We start from the raw sequence: 22,265 nt of genomic DNA, 5'->3' as shown, positions 1-22,265 counted from the left end.
CAAACCAGTGTTAAGGTGTAGAGTTCATTTTTGTGCTCATCAGACCAAATTCAGGTAGGAAAGCAGTATTTATTGTGAAAAGAGAGAAGGATTGATTATCAGAAGCTTAAGTCCCAGTCTGTCCTCCTAGCCCCTTAATGTTCTTGAAAAGGCAGTCTTGCTGTCACTAGTATATTGTGCAGGGAGTGTTGGAAACGTTTTCTGTAAACCCTGATTTCATAAAGACAATCATACAACAGTACTGGAATATGAGTCTGGAGAGTTGGCTGCACCTTGACTTATATAGGAACACTTTTGGCTTTCCTGTTTTGGAAAATGAAGAGGTGTAGTAATAGCCTCAGTTCTCTCCTTGCTCCTGCCTACGATGGAAGTGAGATGGTACTTTTGCATTCTGAGTTTGAGCTCTCTTCTCAGTAGTGAAAACAAGGGTGAAAAAAGTCAATTTAACATGATTCTGGCCCTGTTGCTTGTTCACAAGTCATTGATCAGGAGCTAGTAGTAGAAAAGCAGCGTTCATAATACAGCTTGCAACTATTTCGAGTTAGCTCCTCTCAGCAGGAGTCATCTTCCTGCAAAGGCCCCACGGAGACCAGCTTAAAATAGAAATCATTAGGAGGGAGATGTGCTGCAAAAGCAGCAGTGAGAAAAAACAAAACCTCAGAGAAGTTTGGTTTTCTCCACATCCATCTGATTTTATGTCAAGTGTGCTTTGTGCCTTCATCTGGCAGGGTGTTTGTCTCCCACCTCCTCAGTGGAAGGGAAGAGGTGCAGATTTGTCTTCTGGATGGATGGGCATGAAGAGATGCCTGGGGGGACCTTGTCTACAGCAGACAAGTTTTCCCATTCATTTAGTGCAGCTCCGGTTGCGTGGTTGGGTTTCTTGCAAAATCTGTGTTGAATGCAAGCAAAATTTTCAGTGAAAGTTACTTTATTTAATAAGCCTCTAAAATAATTGTTCCAAGGCTAACAGCTTTTCCACATTCAGAGAGGAATGTTTTGAATAGCCCCTTTCCCTGGCCTGGGAACTCAGAAGTGACTGCTCACACCATCATGGAATATAGAGCATTTCAATTGTCAGAGAGCATAAATTTTATCTAATTTTCCTGCTAGAAGCTGCTATGGATGTTTTTCCTCTTTTATTGCTATAGATAGCATGTCTTCAGTTTAAAATTTAGCAATTAATTTAGGGGAAGGGAATAGAAATTGTGATTTTGTAAAGTACTTCTACACGGAGTGTGCATGTAAAGTGATTCACAGTTTGCCATAACTGTAAGAGCAAGAAATAAAAAATATATTTCATCTTAATTTTTAGCTGTTTCAACTGTTGCTAACGAATTCACTACCTGCCACAATTTTTCTCCACATTTTTAATACAAGAACATGAATGCAATCATTTGCATCTTCCTGCTCTGTAGTTGTAGTTGGATTTAAAGTATATCAAGGCAGCTGATCAGAGTCTCACTCAGGAAGTAATTATTGATTTACTGGTCTGGTATCTATCAAACTTAAACAGGTCTGCTCATTGAAGAATAAGTACCCAAAATTAATTCTAATCCATTATATAAAAGGCATCCTTTGAGATGTGAATCTGGTTTGAGGGCATCCATCAAAGTGGATAATGTTGCTGACTTCTGAAGAGAACAACTGGTTGAACAGCTCTGGTATTTCTGAGGCTTAGTCAGGCTCACAGTCAGGGTATGACAGTTCATTTTGTGATAGTCAGACGTTTGTTAGCACTATTTTGAAACAAATCCAGAGTCTTGTAATGGCAGTCTGCTATCTCGTACATCTCACAGCAGTGCTCTGACCACCAGGTGAGAAGTTGCAAAATTCACTTTTTGTTTTCCTCTACTAAGAACTTCATTGAATAAAGAAATATTGTCTTTTTCTGCAAAAAGCATTTGGCATCAGCTAAATGAAATCTTGAAAGAAACAAAAAAAAAAAAAAAAAAAAAAAAAACAACAAGGCAGTCAGGAATATTTGACCTTAACATTAGCTTACTCTGTACAATAGGATTTTGATAACTTTTGAATAACAACAGCTGTCCCAACAGATAGATATTTATAGCACAGAATCAAACTGGACTCAGTTTTGAATAATATAGAAATCACATAATCTCTTTGTTTGATTCATTGTATCAATGGGGTTTTTTTTAAAGGTAGGAAGATGTTTTCACTTCCAAATTGACATCTGCAGGGTTTTTTTTAAATATAGTTACTTTTTTATTAAAAAAAAACCAAACAGCTGTGAGGTACAGATATATAGCAAAATATAAGGAAAAAAATCAATATGTGTCAAATTCATTCATATACATGAAGCACTTCTCTCAGCAAAAACATCTTCTATGAAGGTAGAATAATTAAATTATACATCTCAGCTTAAAGTCCTTCAGCTGAGTAATATTATATCAATATATATATCAATATAGCACTCTTGAAATAGTATCTTTTAAAGTATTTCCAGTTGCAAGGGTACCTTTTGATCTCAGCAACTGACTGCCCTATGAGGTCCCCCCAGCAGTGGGAAAGTAATTATTGATTTACTGGTCTGTTATCTATCAAACTTAGATGAGAGTCCCCCAGTGAGGATGCTGTGCCCTGGCACAGCCATTCACAGGAGAGCAGCTGCAGAGCACAAGCCAACTTCGTGCCATCCCTCCTCTTCTTCCCGCCTCTCTTTCCAGTCCACGTGGATGTCAAAGGGGGGTCCCAGCAGAAGGATGTGATCAAGGAGGCACTCATGCAAAATCACATTGCCTGTATGCTTCACTCATCTAAGGATAATTTTTCGTAATTCCTCCCTACTCACTAGCCAGGGAAGAAGAATGAACAGTGGTAAATTCGGGTTCCACTTATTTGAAAGTTAAAAAACTTTGCATTCAAAAGAGGTGAGGGCAGCAGATTAGAAGCCTTATGCAGTTCAAGGACATATTTAAGAAATGGATTCATTGCCAATTCCACAAGGAATTCTGCCTTCCTTTCTGTTTCATTGCATGAGAGAAGGACATCCCAATTTATGCCTTTATGCCTCAGTTGCTACTTATTGGCTGTATTTCCTACCTTTTAGCTCCTAATCTTTTTTCCTCTGAAACAAATATTAAAATCTGGCATTAATCTTGCTAAAGTAAATATGTGATGATACAAACATTTCTATTAATTTTTACTGCTGGGTAACTATCATATTCTATTCATAATTTTTTTTTAATTTCTCAATGTACTGGCTCATCAAACATGGTTTCAGCTGGGTTTTACAGTGATGATAAATTATTTTCCTTATATTTTTAAATACTGATTCACAAATCATCTCTAAAGGTCAGTAATAATAGTATTTCCACATTATGTGGAATACCTTTCAGCTTTTGTTTTCTTGCTCTTGTCCTCCCAGTTTTTCATATTTTCTCCATTTCGTCTTCAGCAGGTTGGAGGTTTGCTTTGAATTATTTTCTTGGTCCATCTGCTTAGTTCATGTGCATGCCCTAGTTTTTTAGTGTATGGTTTAATTTATGTGGGGATCATACACTATGGAATACTTTCCTTTCTAATGCTGAGAAATGGAAAAGAGAGTTGAATTCAGTGATTCAGGCTGTGGTCAGGCTTGGCTATCCTGCCTGTGAAGGCTTTGGACTTCTGATGTTTCAAATTATGGACCTTTTAAAAAAAGGAAATCCTGCATTCTTTGAAACAGTGGAAAACAGAATGTAAGTTATTCTTTTATAAAAAAAATATTAATATATTTTGCTTACCAAATTGAGGAAATAGATAATTTAGATATAAAATAAAAAAGCTAGTAAAATGTTGCAATAATTATGGATTTTCTCAATTCAAGATGCTACATATTTGCAGAAAGATCTGTTTTTTTATTATTTCTGGCCTTCATAATGCAGTGTCTTTCTCATGTAAAATTGTTCAATTGTACAACAATTTGACAATTGTACAACATTGCTGCAGGACATTGCCACTGTAGTATAGTAAATAAAGTGTGCTAAATAATGTGAGCATAGATCTCCTTGTTCAGGCAGGCTGCTTATGCAAAGCTGAGTTATGGTACCTTCACTGATACTCTTGACCTTGATCACATCACCTTGACTTTTGTCAGCTGCTGCCTTTCATGGTTCTAGACTCTTTCATTCCTTCTGTGTCTCAGATTGCTTTTTAGCGGTTCATTTAGTACTTAGGCGTGGTTCCTTTCTCCTCTTCGCCCTTTCTATTCCTCCTTTATACCCATTACTGATCTCTGGCCCCGACTCAATTTCAAACTTGTGTTTATACACGACTTTTAAATCCACCTCTCCACTTCTAATCTTTCTTCTTATTCTGTCTCCCACATCTCATTATATTGCTATTTATTCTGTAAACACAAAACTCATACCAAATTACTCGATGCTTTTACTTGAAACTTCATATTGTGTCAGAGTTGGCAGTGTCATCATATTTGTCCTTGTCAGGATCATCTGTTAACAGCAGTTGTGGCTTTTCACTGATTTGGGCCCTGAACATGCAGGATGTTGTTAAAGACAAACAAATGCAATGCAGGTGTGGATTAATTGTACAAAGCTCTAATTGTGAAGTGCCTGGGATACACTCATGAGTGGCAAAGCATTCCTCCCAAATGAGTGTCACTGAGGGCTTTGGGCTCAGTCTGTGTCTGTAAGACAGGAGTGGCACAAAGGAGTGTCCTGTCATTTTCAGTTGACAGATACCATCTCATTCTGCCAGTCTGTCTCTAGGAATCTTTACTGTTTTCTTAAAGAGTCAGAAAGCAGGAGCTGGGAGGCCAGAGAATGAAGTAAGTCTGCAGAGTTACTGGAGTTGTAGTTTCTCTGGGCTGTGTGGAGTGTGGAATTGCCTGGGGTCATCTTCCTGCAAACACTCCATACCAGGGTAGTGAAATGTGTTCTTGAAGGACCATGCTGTGGGTATGGAAGGCAAGAGTCTCCCAAAGTGTTGGTACTGCACTGCTCCTTCTGTCAAATAAGTTTTGCTCGGCCCTGAGTCTTTTACCTAAAAGAAGAGAACAGGAGGGGAATGAAACTTTTTGTAGTCCTTCTATAAAGAAGAGTATTGTAGCATCTGCAGTGGCCAGGAATCAAGATGAAGATTGCTGTGCTTCTACCTAAACCTTTCCGTGAGATGCAGCAGATTTCTCTGGTTTTGAATGTTTTCCAAAGCATTTTTAAGTTCAAAGCTGTATGTAACACAGAGGCTGGTGTGATCTTCTAGGGACCAGTAGTAGCCTGAGTTCCTTGGTGCACAGGGGCAACAGAAGTCCTGCAGAGGCAGAGCATTGCGGGAGGCTTCCTGGCAGCAGTGCCAGGCTCAGGCTGGCCTCACCTCTGCAGATAATAAGGTTGTCAATCTCTAGGTTTGGATTCAGAATTGTGTTTGCAGGTCACAGGAGTTTGTTTTGAAAGCATCAGTCAGCAGTAAGGAACAGCACGTTTGAGTTTATTTAGGATGTTTTCTCTCTTTATCTTTCTTTTGATGCTACAGGAAATATTCAGGAAGTCATTTTGCAAGAACGCTTGGAAAAAGAAGATGAAATTCTGGTTTCTTTGGCTGGTTTGAAGCAGGTATTACTATTGAATAGCTTAACCTTCTTGTGCCCTTCAGAGCTATTAATCCTTTCTCCTTTTTTTCTCCTATTTATTCTTTTTGTATACTGCTGTTTTGTCTTCTTGTAGCTGTTTTACTGGTGCATCAAACCTTGTGGTGTATTTTTATTTGTACCAATAAAACTCAGCTATAAAGAGTTCAAACAATTTGCACAGTATTTGCTCCTGTGGAAGTTTTGGAGGCCTCAGATCAAAACTAAAGTGCAACACCAAGTGCTGGACTTAAGCCATGCTATCATTTTTCTTAATGCCAAATGTACTTGCTAGACAACAACTATGCCTGTGTCCCCATTATTTCATAGTGACAACACTTGAATATCATTGAATTAAAGAAATACATAAAAGGAGAATGCTGCTGAGCATCTGTAGCTCTGATTATACTGCCCTCTGCTCCCTCAAAATACATTTTATGAAGAGCAATGTGACATATGTTAAACCTATAATGAGGCAGGGAGTAATCTTAACAGTTTTATTCTCTTTAGATTTCCTGCATAGTTGTTCTCCAAACTCTAATAGAAACCACATTTCACTGTTATTCCTATCTTTAGCCAATATAGGTATGAATATTGACTTGCTTCCTATCTTTTCAAAGCAAATATTTTGGGGAAATGGTGTATGAAAGCAGTCTGCACAGAGCTTTAGAAAATGTAAAGTTCCTACCAGTTTTTAACTTATATCCTTTTCTTTCCTATTCAACAACAGATCAAGGATATCCTGAAAGGTTCATTGCGTTTCAACCAGAGCCAGCTGGAAGCTGAAGAAAATGAGCAAATCACTATTGCTGATGATCATTACTGTTCCAATAATCAGAACAAGGGGGCAGGTGATGTCCTAAAGGGACCTGTCATGACAAAGCAACAGTTCATCTCAGGACAACAGGTAAAATAAAAACATCTCAAGCAGGCCATTGATGGCCTTGGATTTTTTGGAGATTTCCTCTAGCATGTCCAGACATTAAGTGGGACACACCAGCATTCCTGGTCTATATGGAGAGTGGGTTAAAAGTGTATCTCTAGCTACTGCCCTGCTCTGATTAATTATTTTTATTGTACCCTTATGCTCCACACACAGATATTTAAGTCTAAGTGTTAGGCATTTGAGGGGAGTTCTTTAACACTGTTGAATCACAGAATCACAGATTAAGTTCCTACAAAAAAACCTAAAAATTGCAGGTAAATGTTCCCCTACCAAATGTTCCCACATGATTATTCTCATTGTCCTTGTCCTCCAGGATCCCATTATGTAAGAGCTGATTAACTGCATTGCAGTGTATTCATGGCCTGTGCCAAAAAGGAAATAGCAAGGAGGTCGCTTTTACCTTCTACTTCATTGTATTGACTTTCTCCTTGAATCTGTAAACAATGTTTTCACATACAAAGCATACAGTCATAGGACAGGTTCATAGACAAAGGGCCCTCTCTGTCTAAGACTCAGTCCAACCCAAACGTGATCTTAAAAATAAGTACTTTTGTGCCTGCTCATTTCTATGTTGGAGTTCTATGAAGTCTGCCACCCTGATGCTGATACTCACACTCATAAATCAGTGGCAGCATTATCACCTCAAAGTCTAACTGAGTCTGCAGTCAGTTCAGTTTTGACAAGTTTACTTAGGAACTACAGGAAATATTTATTAATTTTCAAGTAATGACACAGGGTCATTTTGATTTATTACACACAATCCCTCTGAGTTAGAACGCTCTATGTTAAAAATATATATTTTAATTGTATTTTGGTATTAGAGGCAATACAGAGATTTATTTTTTTATGCTCAGTAATGGTGAAGAGCAAAGCTTTCCTAGAGAGTTTTCATTTCTTGCTTAGCTGTTGTCATTACAATCACTACTTTCTGCCATAATAAAGGCACAGGTTAAATTGATACAGCATATTGGACTGTTCGTATAATGGTCTCCTATTTTTGCCCTTGATCTCCTAGCTTTTTCTATGAAGTGCCTTTTTTTTTCTTTCCAAAATGGTGAATAATGTTTTTTGATGATTTTTTACTTCTAGAAACTAGAGGTAGAATAGAGGTAGCAGCAAGCTGTGTGTGGTGTAGGTGTGAGAGCAGACCCTACTGATGCTGGAGAAGCCCTTACTCAGAGGCTGGTCTAAACCATGTATCATGGATGTGCTGGGACTCCTTGGGTATTGAGAGTGGAGCAGCTGAAGCCTGCTCTGCACAGATTTCTCTCCAGTGCAGATTTTCAGAGTGATGTACAGTGAGGTCTGGGCTTATCCCAGTGTGTAGTCAGGGTATATACGTCCGGCCCCAGGAACTGGGTGACACCCACAATTTCAAGGCTGCTCATAAGTCAACTATGAGAACGTGAGTAGAGGTTGTACAAGCTGAGCTGCTGCAGAGCATTAATGAGGCATTAGAACTGCATGGTTTATGTTTGGAGGTGCAGCACATCCATATGGATTAGCCTCCTCTCCTCTTATCTTCGGGAGCTTCCAATTATGATAATGAGCAACAGCACCTCTGATGGAAAGAAAAAGATTAGTGTTAGAAATGGTACTCCAGGAGGACTGGTGGTATCCTTAGTTGACTGGGGATAGTTTGCCTGTCTGACTAACCAGTCCCTAGTTAGTCTGTGCTGTTTCCAAGCCCTTCGTCTTTAGCCACCATGCATAAAATCAAACAAAAAGAGGAGAGCTTTGGACCCTTTTAATAAAATACAGGACAATAAAACTGTGGAATAGTGGACTGTGATATTAGACTGTTAATTGGTGGGCTCAGTTGTTGGCCCAAACCAGGCCACAGCCTGGTTTTTAGCTCTGCTGAAGAAAGGGAGGCTGCACTGATGCCCTGGGTCATGCTGGGAGTACTCACAGAAAGCTGCAGGGGGATTAAAAAACAACCACTTCTAGCTATTTTAATGCATTTCTTGCTAAATAAATTTCTACTCTATTTGCATTTTCTGTGACTTTGGTAATGCCTGTAATTCTATTTGGTGTGATTTGTACTGTAGAGATTATTCTTTGCTGGAGTTATAGGGTTATTTTCTAGGACAGATGAAACAATTACAGGTGTAGCTATTCTATAAATGAGATTAAAATCTGGTCTTTTGAGCCTGGTTGTTATTTAAGTATAAATTATTTATCATCTTAGCTTTTTTTAAAAGTGTTCTTCCTCTTTTTTGTATCAAAATCCCTTTCTGCAAAATGAGGATAAGGATATAGCCCTTCTTTAGAAAGGAAAGCTGCAAAATTAAAAATGCAAAAAAAAAATAAGATAAAGGCTAAAAAGAATCAAGCATTTTTTGGAATGTTTGGCTTTGGTAGCAGCATGCAGTTGACAAACAGAAGGCTTCTGTTGCTAAATAATGAATGATAATTAACACATTATCTTGCCTTTATGTCTGTTCAAAGAAGGAAGCAAAATGAGCTGCTGTTCTTCTAAGCTTTCTTGATTTGTATCCTTGCAGTTAGTTTTAACTCATTCACAGTGTGAAGGCAAATGAAATAAGCCTGGTCCTAGTAGCTGATATTCATCAGGAAAAATTGTTTGGAGAAGCCATATGGCAACGGGCGTAAGGTTGTTAACTTTCAAAGCTACTGGAAGTATAATTCTGTCATTTTTCATTTATTCAGTAGTGGCAGCAGATGGGAGAAAACATGCTTCACGTCAGCGTGAGTTTCCTGAAACAGAAACAGGCAAAAGAAAAAGGAAGGAGGTATTTTACCTCTGGAAATACCAGTTCCAAAATACCAGTGTATGCTAGAGATAGGCAAACATTTACAGGCAGCTCCTTTATAGGATTTTGGGGTCAATATCTCTGCTTTGCTGCTTCTCTGTTACTTCAGTGAGCTATGGGTCTCCTTAGCCAAACCAAAAAGTGTGGGTGGCGTGAAGAGTAGTGTTGGGAAGCTCAACAGTAACAACGAGAAATTGGGATGAGTGGTTTTCTTTCCTTTATTAAAGAGCAGGATGCTTTTTCAACTGCACTAGAACACACTCTTGAAAGCAGAATTTAGGAAACTGGGGAGTGCCAGAAACAAAAATACTGATCTTGCTGGGCGAGTGTTTCACTAAGTAAGATCTGTGTCACCCTATGCAAAGTGGAGGTGTGAGGGCTATTAGGCCTAAAATAAAGGATTCTTGATAGCTTGGAATAATAAAATGTATTATTTTGAAAAATGAGGCAGTACTGCATTCCCTGAGAGCTTTTAAATAGTGTGGAAAGTGGCCAGGTGAATTATGTGGCAGTGGTTGTTTAGAGGAATGTATATTTCTGTTGTACAGGGCAGGGGAATTGGAACAAAGTTCTGAAATTTCAACTATGGCATTTAGAGCTCCCAAAAAATATCAGTACAGGCTGGAGGATTAGGGATTGAGAACAGCCCTTCTTGAGAAGGACTGGGGAATACTAGTGGATGAGAGGCTGGACATTTCCCAAATGGGCACTCGAGCCCAGAAATCCAGAAATACCCTGGGCTGCATCCAAAGCAGTGTGGCCAGCAGATCAAGGGTGGTGATTCTGCTCCCTCTGCTCCCCTCTGGTGAGACCCCACCTGGAGCATTGCATCCAGCTCTGGGGTCCCCAGCACAGAAAGGACATGGGCCTGTTGGAGCAAGTCCAGAGCAGTGTGACAAAGATCATTAGAGGGCTGGAACTCCTATCCTATGAAGACAGGCTGAGAGAGTTGGTGATTTTCAGCCTGGAGAAGAGAAGGCTCCAGGGAGACCTAATTGTGGCTGTTCAATACTGAAAGGGGGGCTTAAAACAGAGATGGAGACAAATTTCTTAGCAGGGCCTGCTGCAATAGGACAAGGGGCAATGATTTTTAACTAAAAGAGGGTTGGTTTAGATTAGATCTAAGGAAGAAATTTTTTAATGATGAGGAGGGTGTGATACGCTGTAACAGGTTTCCCAGAGAGGTGGTGGGTGCCCCACATCAAAATATTGATGCTCCAGTTGGACAGGGCTCTCAGCAACCTGCTCTAGTTGAAGATGTCCCCATGCCTCGCCGTGGGAGTTGGACTATGTGACCTTTAAAGGTCTTTCAAACCCAAACTATTCTGTGATTCTGTGTTGCTGGAGCAGAGCCACGGTTGTGTGCTGCCTGTGTCCTCAGCCCCCTGGTGATGGCAGCTGACTCACTGACAGCTCATGAAGACAGCATTTCAAACAGACAAGATGAAAGCAAAAGGCTAATTACTAACAAATGATGCCTCAGCTCAGAAGTGTTTAAACAGTGAAGTGTCTCTCCTTGTAGGATAGAACTCTGTGGTTTTAACTTCATGGAAACTGCTTGAAGTTTTTGACATTTGAACTACTCTGGTTCTGCATGTATCAGGAGGGTTGGAGATCAATTTTGATAAGACTCAGAAAAGGCTAGTTGTTGATCTTTCTGTTGGGTTTTGTATGAATTTTGTTAAGTCTTCCGTGAAAAAGGAGTTACTACCAAAAACAATAGATGTCAATTTTTATCCATGTGACGACTGTCTTACATTGGAACAGGTAAAATTTTGGACTCAAGATACTTCCATTTGAATTATAAAGTAGTAAAATTAGTTCATTGCAAAACAGAATATTATATGTTATTAAATATTAGTAGTATTAATAATATAATATTATTATACCTGCATACTTGTAGATAGCACACAAAAATTATAAATTATGAGAAAGGATATTTCAGAATTTACTAGAAAGGGAGATATTCGAATCCTTATTAATATAAATTTGGGCACAATTCTGCATTTGAATATATTTCCCTATTCAGCTGATATTTATCTTCATTGTGACTTCTAACAATTTGTAATGAGCATTCAAATGACAACCAAAGACTTCCAGCTCCCTCATTTCATCTTACAGTCATTCATAATCACAGGTGGGTTTTGCTTCCTGAGCTACAAGAACATTCTGATCTATAATCAGTAGTCAAAACAAGAAGATAATTTTCACCTATAATGATAAATTTTGCAAAACAAATTTTGCTGGTGGTCGTGGATTCTGTAACTGCAGTTGTGGCTTGCTGATGCTTGTGGTACTCCAATTTTATATACCATGCTGTAGGTTTGCCTTTATCTCATACAGATTATTCCTGATTTTTCTTTTCTGTAACTGCTTTTTTTGGGGGGGTTTTTTGTTGTTTTTTTTGGGTTTTTTTGGTTTTTTTGTGGAAGGGTTACAGGTGAAGGGCTTGTATTGCCACAAATGTGGCCATACACATTTCCCTCTACTTTTCCTTTTTCTCAGTCATGCATTCCTGTAATCAAATATATTGGTTTCGGCATCACACCTCTTCAGGATGCTTGTACCTACAGGCTGTTTGGCAGGTTGCATTATTACTCTGAAAAAAACCTGTGTGGAAGCAACCAAGAAAGCAGTCGTGTTCTTGCCAGAGGAACATAGCGCTAGACAGGAGCTGAATGCAGCTCTTGCAGCAGGAGACAAAGTGTGGTCCATTTGGGTTGCAAGCAAGCTAAAAGGCTGCCAGTTGTCAACAAGTGAGAAATCCCACTCTGCTGTGTATGGCAGTCTCCCTTTCTAATTACATATAGCTCTGACTGGAAAAGCTGGGATTCTGAGTGTGGCTAGTATAATGGAATATAACATTGAGACTTTTTTCTGATGCACTGATACATGGTCTTGATCTACTACCGAAGTGCTCAGGAACACACATTTCCCAAGGTCTAACCAGACAGAATTGGGATTCCCAGACCCTCATTTTCTGGAAGAGTTAGGAAACAGTCAACAACACTAACCCTGGAAGCTCTGGCAGCCCTGATTTTTTTGAACCCAAACTGGTGCACACTAAACCAGGTCTATGGGTGGTTCAGATTTCACAAGTCAGGGTTTTACTAGGAAATTTTATATCAAACCATTCTCCTGACAAGCTCCAAAATGCTATTGTGCATGCAAACCAGCAAAAAATTTCTCAAAACTACTTCACTAAATACTACAGGAACCCACTGTGATTACTGAAATCTCCTCAGCTGTAATGTATGTGTTTGATGCTTGGCTGCTGTGGTCACCGCTTGGATGCACTGTGATGATGAGACATGTAAGACTGTTAGAGCAAAAAAAGTATTTTTAGAGTGTTACATTTTATGTTTTTTTAAATTAGCTCAGTTGGTCAGAGCATGGTGCTAATATGCCAAGGTTGTGGGTTCGATCTCTGTGGGGGCTATTCACTTAAGAGCTGGGCTCGATGATCCTTATGAGTCCCTTCCAGGTCAGAATATTCTGTGATTCTGTGAAATAACAGATGATGTCATCCAAAGTTAATATCCACTTTATTTTTCACTTTATTTAGTCATTGCCACTTTTGGATAATAATTATTCCTTTGTCCCATTCCCATATGTCTGACATGCTTCATAAGCCTTGTTATGTGATGATGCTAGTGCTCACTTCAAGTCTTTTCTGTGCCATTGTTTCACAGACTACAACTGATCCGAGCACTAGTGAGAGCAAGAGTGCTGATGACTATATTATGGTTTCCAAAGAAGAGGAGAGAAGTAGAAATGCTGCTCCAGAGTTGGTGCAGCCCCTTCAGGCACACAAGGAGGCAGCAGTGAAGGCAGAAGCTCCGTCTCGTTCTTCTTTGATATTTTCCGACCCTCTGATGGGCTCCATTTCAGCCTCCTCCAGCAACCTGAGCTCCAGCCCTGATGATGACAGTAGTAATAACAGCAAAGATTCTGACTTTGCTATTGTCAGCCCACTGGACATCTAAGGAAACAGGTTGGGAGAGTTTGGGAAATCTGTCATTACAACTCAGCTCTAATTTCTGTGATTACACGGGTTGGATAGTTCTTTGGATTACAAGGACAGAAAATAGATAAAGGTAGCCCATTTCAGCTGCCAAAAGCCTAAATTAAAATAAAAAGGCAAACAAACAAAAAAGACATAAATTTGCTACTTTTAAAAAATAATATATACATTTTAATAACTGCCTTAAATAAAGACCCAGTAAAACCCAGTTCTAATATACAGTTATTAGTAATTATGCTGTTACCCTACGTAGGAGCTTTGTTACTATAGAAGTGATGCTTTCCCAAAACATAGAGTAGTATATGCTTGGTACCATAATGGAAATGTGTGGATACCTGACATCAGACCTGATGCAGGAAAGACAGACTAGATTTAATGTTGTCCTTTTACAAAATATGCTTGACTGGGTTTTCTGTGTAGGAAAGGGTACTGTTTCTTCAGAGACTGTGATTAGAAAAGTAGGGAATGAGTATCAAAAAGATTAAAAGCATCATCCTGGTAGGAAGTTTGTTCTCCCTTGAGGAATCCTAGTTTCTTCAATTTCATCCTGCAATAGCCTGAGGTGTGTTCAGGGCAGAGGTTTGTGTAGTTGTTCCTCAGTGCTTACTGGAAACTATGTGACAAGCTCCTTGAGAACGGAGACCTACACAACAGAGCCTTATTTGCCTTTCTCTACTTTTTCCCCTTGAGAGTTCCCAATTCACCTCTTTCCTTCTTTATCTTCTACTTCCCCTAGCATGATTTTTTTAATTTTGCTCAGAGTACTGCAGTCAAAAAGTCAGTGCAAGGGAAATACCAGTATTTCATAATGTAGACCTGAGCTGGTTGAACTAAAGCTAGCCCGAGTATGATAACTTACCAGGGAAGGTTGCAAAGTGAAATGAAATGTTCATAATTAAAAGCACTTTATGTCTCATTGCTATTATCTTCTATAGACTCTGTTTACATATATTGCTATATGATTTCCATATTTCTAATCACAAGAAACATAACGGTGCAGCAGCGTTAACCAACAGAAAGTTTTTAATTAACTTTGTTACTTGTTCTTCTATGGAAAAGTGTATTTTTTCCAATCAAGTCCATAATACATTTAATAACAGCTTTCTTTGAGTAGATAAGGGGGGCTTTCTGTACTCTCTGATCCCTGTAACCTCTGTTGGAATTCAGAAAACAACTAGGGATGAGTAAACCGCTCCTCTTGCAGGGCCTACACAGAGTTAGCTTGAGGAAGGAATGTTAATATGTCACTCTGTCATAGCAGCAAAAAAATGCATCATTTGCTTTTAAGATGCATATACATTATACCATGCAACAACTTCCTATTTGCATGGCAAAGCTTGTGTTTGTTCAAAGTTATGAAATTGTAGTTATTTGCTGCTTAGTCTGTAATTGTAAATGAAGTACTGTATCCCAAAGATGAGGTGACATGTAATTTGCTGGTCTTAGATTTTACAAGGTCTGTGTCAGTGACTGAACTGAAGAGTTAATTGTCATGTAATTACATGGTAGCTGCCATCCTTACATGTTCAAAAGCCACCATGTAGTTCTTCAGAGATTATTTGTGCCTTGTAAAATGTTAAAATACTAGAATGTTATGAGTGGGCATAGCATCACACCTCTCTGCAACAGAGTGATGCAAACAGTCAGGTGACTCTTTAGATGAAAGATCTTAAATGCATAACATTTTGGAGAGGTGTTTATTTTAAGCTTCATAAAAGATCACTTTGGAATTCAGCATGCATGCCTGTCTCCAGTTTATTTTATTACCCTGAGTTTGCATGAACACCAGGGGATGGGGTGGCTGGTTGATTTATTTAAGCCTTTCAAGCTTTTCTAGCTTTAACCTATACAGCAAGGCTTGTGGCACCATCAGCAAAGGGTGGCTGTTGAAGAAGTACCTGTGGAAAGAGGAAAGAAATATTCTGGGGACAGAGAGAAAAGTTTTATATTCTGTGATACATAAACATTCAAAGATTCCAGTAACTTGGCAGGAGAAAATGTTTTTACTTCTTTTTTATTTTTTTAAGCATCAGTCTTTTGATTTCTATTCTAGTGGGTTGTTTCAGGGATCACATTGCTATTTTCTTGAACAGTCTCATTGCCAATGGAAGAGTGTGATTTGTACAGGTTTTTTATTTTTGTAAATTAGTTGTATCTTTAATGTTGCATATTTTAAAACAGTAGTTTATAAAGATTTGGGAAGTTTCTAAGAAGAACCAGTGAATACCAATAAACTGAATGCGTATCATGCCATGGGATATGATAAAAATCTCCAAAAGCAGAGAGACAATTATACCAATAAGATCAGAGTAACTCCAGTCAATGAATCTGGTTTGGTTGTACCATGTCCTTTCACATCTTAAATATGTTGTCTCTGATATTTGATCATAGTGCGGAGATAATGAAAAGTATTTTAGTATATTCGTTAAGTTAGAAACTTGTAAGTTAGAAAAAACATCAAATCATCCCCCTGTTTTGTGTTATGTTAAGAATATACTGAAACAGAAATTGTTATTTAAAATACAAGATTATTCATTTTCTCTGGAAATGACCTGCTCCTAATGTTCATGGATAACAGTAATCAGATAGAAAAATTATTGTCAGCAAATTGCTGACAAAAACTGATGCAGCGTTAAGATTGCCGATCTGAGACTGTTTTACTGTATTTACTTCATAAAGTAATAAATATATATTACTTTAAAGTCTCTTGCATGTCATGTCAGTTGTATGTTCTGCAGAAAGGCAGCATCATATTTTGACTGGGTATTGATTTAGTTGTGGAGCTTTGTATCTTTACTCTGGAAGACCATTTAGCCCGCTTTATTAAAGAAAGAATTAACAAACTTTTTGGGTTGTGCTTGTGCTGTTTTCTCAAAAAAGAGGGAGAGCTTTTTGGCTAGAATACTGGAAGTATCATTTCTGAGAACTAGGATGATAAAAACTTTAAAACTATCTATATAAGCACAAAAACTGATTGTTACTTTAATCAGATTTTATGTATGTGATCCAGGGAATAAAACTGGATGTCATTTATCTCAACTAAACAATATAGAATATTTCCTGTTTTATGAAATGTCTTGTATCTGAAAATGAATCAGTATTTACCATGACATAACTTTTCTGTAATTTCATGAAGCTAAGTATAGTGTCATCATTGTGTCTCAATGACAGTGCCAGTATCTGTACAGTACATTTCTGAATCTCTATACTTGAATTCACATTCTTAACTCATGATTCTCCAGTATGTTCTCATTAAATGGCATAGAGGCAACTATTTTAAAGATTACATTTCAGATTTAAGGTGTACTTGTGCCTGGCAGTTACAACGTCATCTGTTCAAATACATCCTAACATGAACAGATTTTCAAATTCTTGGTGTCAGCGCTTAAATAATACTTTTCATTTTGTGCTGCATGTGTTGGTCTAGAATGAATGATTCTAATGATTTATTAGACTTGAAAAGGTGCAATTTCATAAAATAAACTTCATTTGGCTACAGAATAGTAATTACACTGTCTTGTAATCTGTGCTGTTCTTTTGAGAGTGATTATATACAGTCTGTGCATAATGTTTGCCGTGTCCCCCAGTCTGCCAGACTCTGGCTTTAGTAGCTAAATTTAGAGCTGAAAAAGCATGAAAAAAAGGTCATTAGAGTAACAGCAGTTTGAAGCATGCACACAGGCAACTTGATTTCCTGCTTCTCACAACTTACTTAACCACTGAAATGGTAAGGGAGGTTTTAGGTATGTGGGAGGATCCTGCAAGAGGCAAAGTGCACAACCCTAGAACAGACAATGAACTGGAAGGGTTGCAGCTTGAGACTCTGAAACTATGGGTTCTTTAGGGCAGGAACCATCTTTTTCTCTGATGTTGTACAACACAAACACTGTCAAAATTAGAATAACAATAATAATAATATACTCATTATTTCACCACATTTTGCTCTTTCAAACTGCAAGCTAGATTTAATCCAATAACAGTAACTCAGATGATAACAGTAGTGTGGGAGCAGCAGAATCTGGTCCTACACTGCTGAAATAAGTGCAGAAGAGGAACAGTCATTTAAATAAATTAATTAAAACCAAAGAAACCTCACACCAGAAACAGGACTATAATATTGCCAAATACAAAAAAACCTGTATTTCTTTCTAGATATATGCAAATTATAAGAGGTATTTTCCAAACTGTGCTTCAGATAGCATTTATGTAACTTGTTTGACTATGCCAGGAAGGTTTGTGCAAACCTATCTTTGTTTTTAACTTGTAAAAGCCTAGCTGATGCCAGGATATGGGAACTATTAAAATATATCAGCTGCAGAGAGAAGACATTGTGGTTCCATTTTCTGTGAATGGTAAGAATTTGATCCTTCAAATCCCGCTGATTTAACACTTTCACTGTCTTGTGTGGTAACAATGTGAAAAACCCTGTAATCATTTCCAGAGACCTGATGGGACCTCCACTGCGTAACGCATCACATGCAGTTGCAGAGCTTTGAGCTGAGAAAGTTTTCACAGCTTTGCCTTTGGCTGTGGGCTTTGGGGACTGTAGCAAAACCAGGTTTGTCTGAATTTTTAACTCCTACGAAAATGCATTTGAAGATTTTACAAATTATCATGTAAGTATTTGAGACCTTTTGAAATATAAATGCTACATAGTTTTGAGATGGAAGAATAGTTGTCAAAATATCTTGATTGCCCACCTGCTGTGTTAATTGAATTCAGCAGATGGGGAATCTAGCAGCATTTCCAGAGCATCAATAAACTGCCCTTTCAAACAAGAGTATACCAAGCAAACAGATATTAAAAGGCAGATTGTCAGTGGTGTCATACAGCTTTCTGGATAATATATATCTCTCTGCAATAGTCACGTACATGCATCATCAAGCCCCAAATGGAGGGGCTTGCAACATTCTGGAACATGTGGCAGAAAATCTAAGTGAACGTGAGGCTGTTCATAAAAACATTTTTAAAGATTCAAGGATTAGAATATGCCAAAACAATTTTTAAAATATAAAATAAATTCACACAAAGAATATTTAGGCTTGCAAAGATTATCAGGTCTCAAAAAAGTTTCATTTAGTTTTGAGAAGTTTAATGGAACTCCAGGTTATAGCACAGGGTGACTTACAGAAGCACCTATATAGGAGTTTGGGACTGCAATGAACTTCCTGTGCTTCAGACTTGGAACTTTCAAATTCTGGAGAACATTAATTCCAGTATGTAAGCAATGAATTCCACATGTTTGCTAAGTTGCAAAGAAGTCATGATGGGGGAATTCCTCAGCAGACCCTCTTTCCAAACTTCTTTTGTTCTCATTTCCCACAGTCAAGCCCATCTGACAATTTTGTGGTACCCATAAAAACTTCAGCTGTTTCATATTCTTGAATAACTGGATTCTCAGTCACTGTGATCAAAGTTAGCTGTTAATCATCTCAGGACTCTTAATACCCTATGCCTGCAGCCTGGCCACCAGCCCAACCAGTGTGCTTCTTGTTCTCATGTAAAATCTGAAATCTTATGAAAATCTCACAATAGTTCTACAGCAGGTGGTATCCATATTCAGTCCTCATGACTTCCCTGTGGTAAACTTTATTGTAAGTTTTATTGCCTAATATTTTCTCTACCCATATTTCTGTTGTAATTCTTACAATCAAGAAAAAAACAGAAGAATATCTTGGCTTCACTCAAAAATACTTGGCTTTTTCTTTTCTGCCTCTCCTGGTGAAGTCTCTTTGCTGAGAATTTTTGGTTCTGTTTCTTGTAAAACAGCCTATGTGTATTTGTACTGCTTATGGGGTAAAGTTCTGATATATGTTCTCTTTAAAAATGCTGAAACAAAACACTGATTTCTCCAAACTTTTTCTCATAATAAATGGGGCTTGAATTAAGCATAAACTTTAAAAAAAAACTGTGAACGGGAATAGTGTCTGTTTTCAATTTCTAGAAAACTTCATCTTTTAGTAAACACACTAGAGGGCAAATAATGGCTCTACCAAACTATGCCATTTTCTTTTAAAAAAAAAAAAATTAATTCCCTATCCCACCTGGTGAAACCATGGAGAGGGAGAACTCTGTTTGGGGTAGGGTGCTCCTGGGCACAGGGGAAGGTGGTTTATGGTTGTGCTTGGAGGAAATGCAGGGCACCCAAGGCCATGCCATGCTGACATGTGTTCCCATGCATGGGAAGACCCATCCTTGTGCAGGGAACACAGGCTGCAGTGTTGCTGGACAGATGGAGGATCAGAAGATGAAAATTAGTGTGTTTTACCTTCCATGGGTCTTTAAGCTTCTGAGGAAATAAAAACAGGAAAGCAATTGCAAGCATCATTAATTGTGCTGGCATTGCAGTCACTGAAATGTGCTTTCCTCAGTGTTTTCTTTCTGTGGGATGCAAATTTTGCATTGTAGAGGGGCTTATAAAGAGCAATAAAAATCTCTTTTTTCATATTCTGACATTTTTGCTGTATGTGAATATTATGGATTTTTAAAGAGATATTGTTATTATTGGTGTATATCCACACAGAGATTGCAGCAACTTGCCTCCTTCTCTCTCCTCCATTTATCAGACATTCTGAAGAAAGCCAAAGAAAAGAGAGGGAGAGACAGAGCATCTTTAAAATTCTTGTAATCTAAGTCCTGAGTTTTTATGTGATGGTATTAGTATGCTTGGTATCTTGCACTGAGTAGAAAACCAATGTCTATTAAAACATGCAGGAGAGAGAAAAAGTGTCTACAATTTTTCATCTACGTGAGCACTGTGTGTTTTGCCAGTGCTTGTTAAGTTGCATCTGGCCTTACTGGAAGAATTTATATGATGAATTTGCCTTCTGCAGATTTGGAGTTTTTTGAGAAAGAAAATTAGTACTTGCTTTTCCACATAAGATTTCTTATTGTTTTCTAAAATCTTCATTCTCTGAAAATACCTTTTTGTTGTGCTTCTCTAAAATGGGCCAAGAGTTAATTTTTCTTCCTCACCATCCTCTGTCTTTAGTCTGCACCCTGGCCTGTGTCTACACAACCTGCAGACCCATCTCATCTCCCCACCTCTGCCTTCCCTTCCCCAGGTTGGGATTTAGGAGAGTTCCAGTTACAAATCATTTGGGGGAAACTGCACCAAGAGATGTAAGGGGATGATACAAATTGCAGCCTGACCCAAATGAGCAAATCACACCTTGCCAGCAAACATTCACTGGTTCGCTGACCTTGCAAAGCCACAAGCACACCCAGAGGTCTCAGGCTGTTGAGCCTTCCTCTTGTGAAGGGGAAGCATTTGTAGAAAGCAATCTGCATGATAGAGCAGTGTACCATTATTTGAGAATAACTTCATCCTTTACCTTTAAAATCAGGAAACATGAGCTCACCTTCAGGAAGTTTATAAAATGCGCAGCAAGGACCTCAAGCACAGAGAAGCAGCCCAAAATTCTCACATTTCATAAGCTTGTCAATGCACACTGTGGATGCTGCCATGATCAAGATAAAGACACGCGCTGGAGGCTGGTTATAAAAATATGAACTCCAGTTTCTGCTGCAAAATGCTGATGAGACCAAATAGAACCATCAGGTAGAAACAAGGCAAGTTCTTCCTTCAGAAAGAAACTGTAAAAGTTTCAAGTATACTACTTTGATACTCTCTAAGAGAAAGGCACCTTCTGGTTCAAAATTATTTCAGTTAGAAAATTTATGTAATCCTTTACAGAAAGTACAAAAGGTGAAAGATATACAAAACTTTTAAAACTAATATATTTCAATTCACGATGTTTTAAAATTCCTTCAGCAATTCACTGGTTTTTGGATGGAGGGGAGCTTATCTTTAATAAGAAATAAAATCTATATGAGGCAGGTGGGCCTGTGCTGCAGGATGATCCTTGGGAACAGAACCAGGCAAGTTTAAAACTGAGAGATACTTAAAACAGAAACTGGGGCTTTGCTGCTTACACTCAAAGGCAGGACTGGCATTTTATGGGGCTGGCTCCTGGAGGTAGGTGCTGACCTGAAAAATTCACTCCTCTAGGAAGGCTGGTGAGCAGCACTGTCAGGGACAGCTCATACACTGAGGCAGATGGAGATGTCTGTCCATCTGTCTCTGCACATCCTGTCAAAACCATTAGCTGTATGATTGGCATTCACCATATTTTGGATGAAAGGCCAGTAGGGTAACCCAAGTTTTTAGCAGTTTGCTGGGCAATCTTCTCTCCAACCTTACCACACTTGCAGGGCCACCATGGGGAGAGGTAAATCCCCATTTCTAGAGCCTGCAGTGCAGACCCAGCCTGCTTGGATCAGATCACCCTGAGTGTGAATCAGCGCACTTTGACTGATGCCCACAGCCTCAGCAGCTTGTTCAGATCAAGGTGTGCTTCTTTTAATCCAATGTCTGCTGGCCTAGATAACCATGTGCATCAATGGTTCAGCACAGGGCTTGGGGTGGCACTGCAAGCCAGCAAGTCAGGGGAATGCAAATGGTCTCCAGAAGAAAAGGCACCACAGGGAAGTTTTGATTTATAAGAGGATCTGTTAAAATTTGAGAGTCTTAGAGAGACTAGCAGAGGACTAAACTTATTGAGAGCATTTTGTTTATCAGCTACATTGTTGCACTGGTAACCTGGGTAACCTGGGCATTGGGGAGAGCCTCTTCTCCCCTTCCTGCTTCATAGTTCTGTGCTAGCACTTGTTCATCTCTGCTGATGGTGTGTGCCCTTCTAAAACACCCATAAGAAATGACAGGTCCTTGTCCTTTCCAAGGTCCCTGGAAATGCTCAGTGCAGACACAGCCCCTAAGTGCCCCTTGGTCTTCAGAGCTACCAGACACTGATGGCACTTGGACTCGTGGGTCAGGTTGGCTGTGCACAGAACGTCCGTGCTGAAGGCGTCCTGCACTCTGCTGGGAGCAGCCACCACAGAGCCTCCGGCAGCGCTGCCGCAGCCGCTGCTGAA

At 38.9% G+C, this 22,265-nt stretch overlaps 1 protein-coding gene across 7 annotated transcripts in view; it reads left to right on the top strand.

Moving 5' to 3' along the window:
- TBC1D5 (TBC1 domain family member 5) overlaps nt 1–16,838 on the top strand; it is a 318,058-nt gene extending 301,220 nt beyond the window's left edge. For all 7 annotated transcript variants that reach the window (XM_071429303.1, XM_071429304.1, XM_071429307.1 and 4 more), the window contains 3 exons: nt 5,491–5,570; nt 6,315–6,491; nt 13,000–16,838. In XM_071429303.1, coding sequence (XP_071285404.1) covers nt 5,491–5,570; nt 6,315–6,491; nt 13,000–13,293 — 551 coding nt within the window. In that variant the 3' untranslated portion in view covers nt 13,294–16,838. The remainder of the gene's footprint in view (nt 1–5,490; nt 5,571–6,314; nt 6,492–12,999) is intronic.
- Nucleotides 16,839–22,265: the final 5,427 nt, after the last annotated feature.

This window comes from Agelaius tricolor, unplaced genomic scaffold, assembly GCF_023055355.1.
Source record: "Agelaius tricolor isolate 1412-34295 unplaced genomic scaffold, bAgeTri1.0.p SCAF_6, whole genome shotgun sequence".
Lineage (NCBI taxonomy): Eukaryota > Metazoa > Chordata > Aves > Passeriformes > Icteridae > Agelaius > Agelaius tricolor.
The sequence above is the reverse complement of the archived record's forward strand: the minus strand, read 5'-3'. Positions and strand labels throughout refer to the sequence as shown.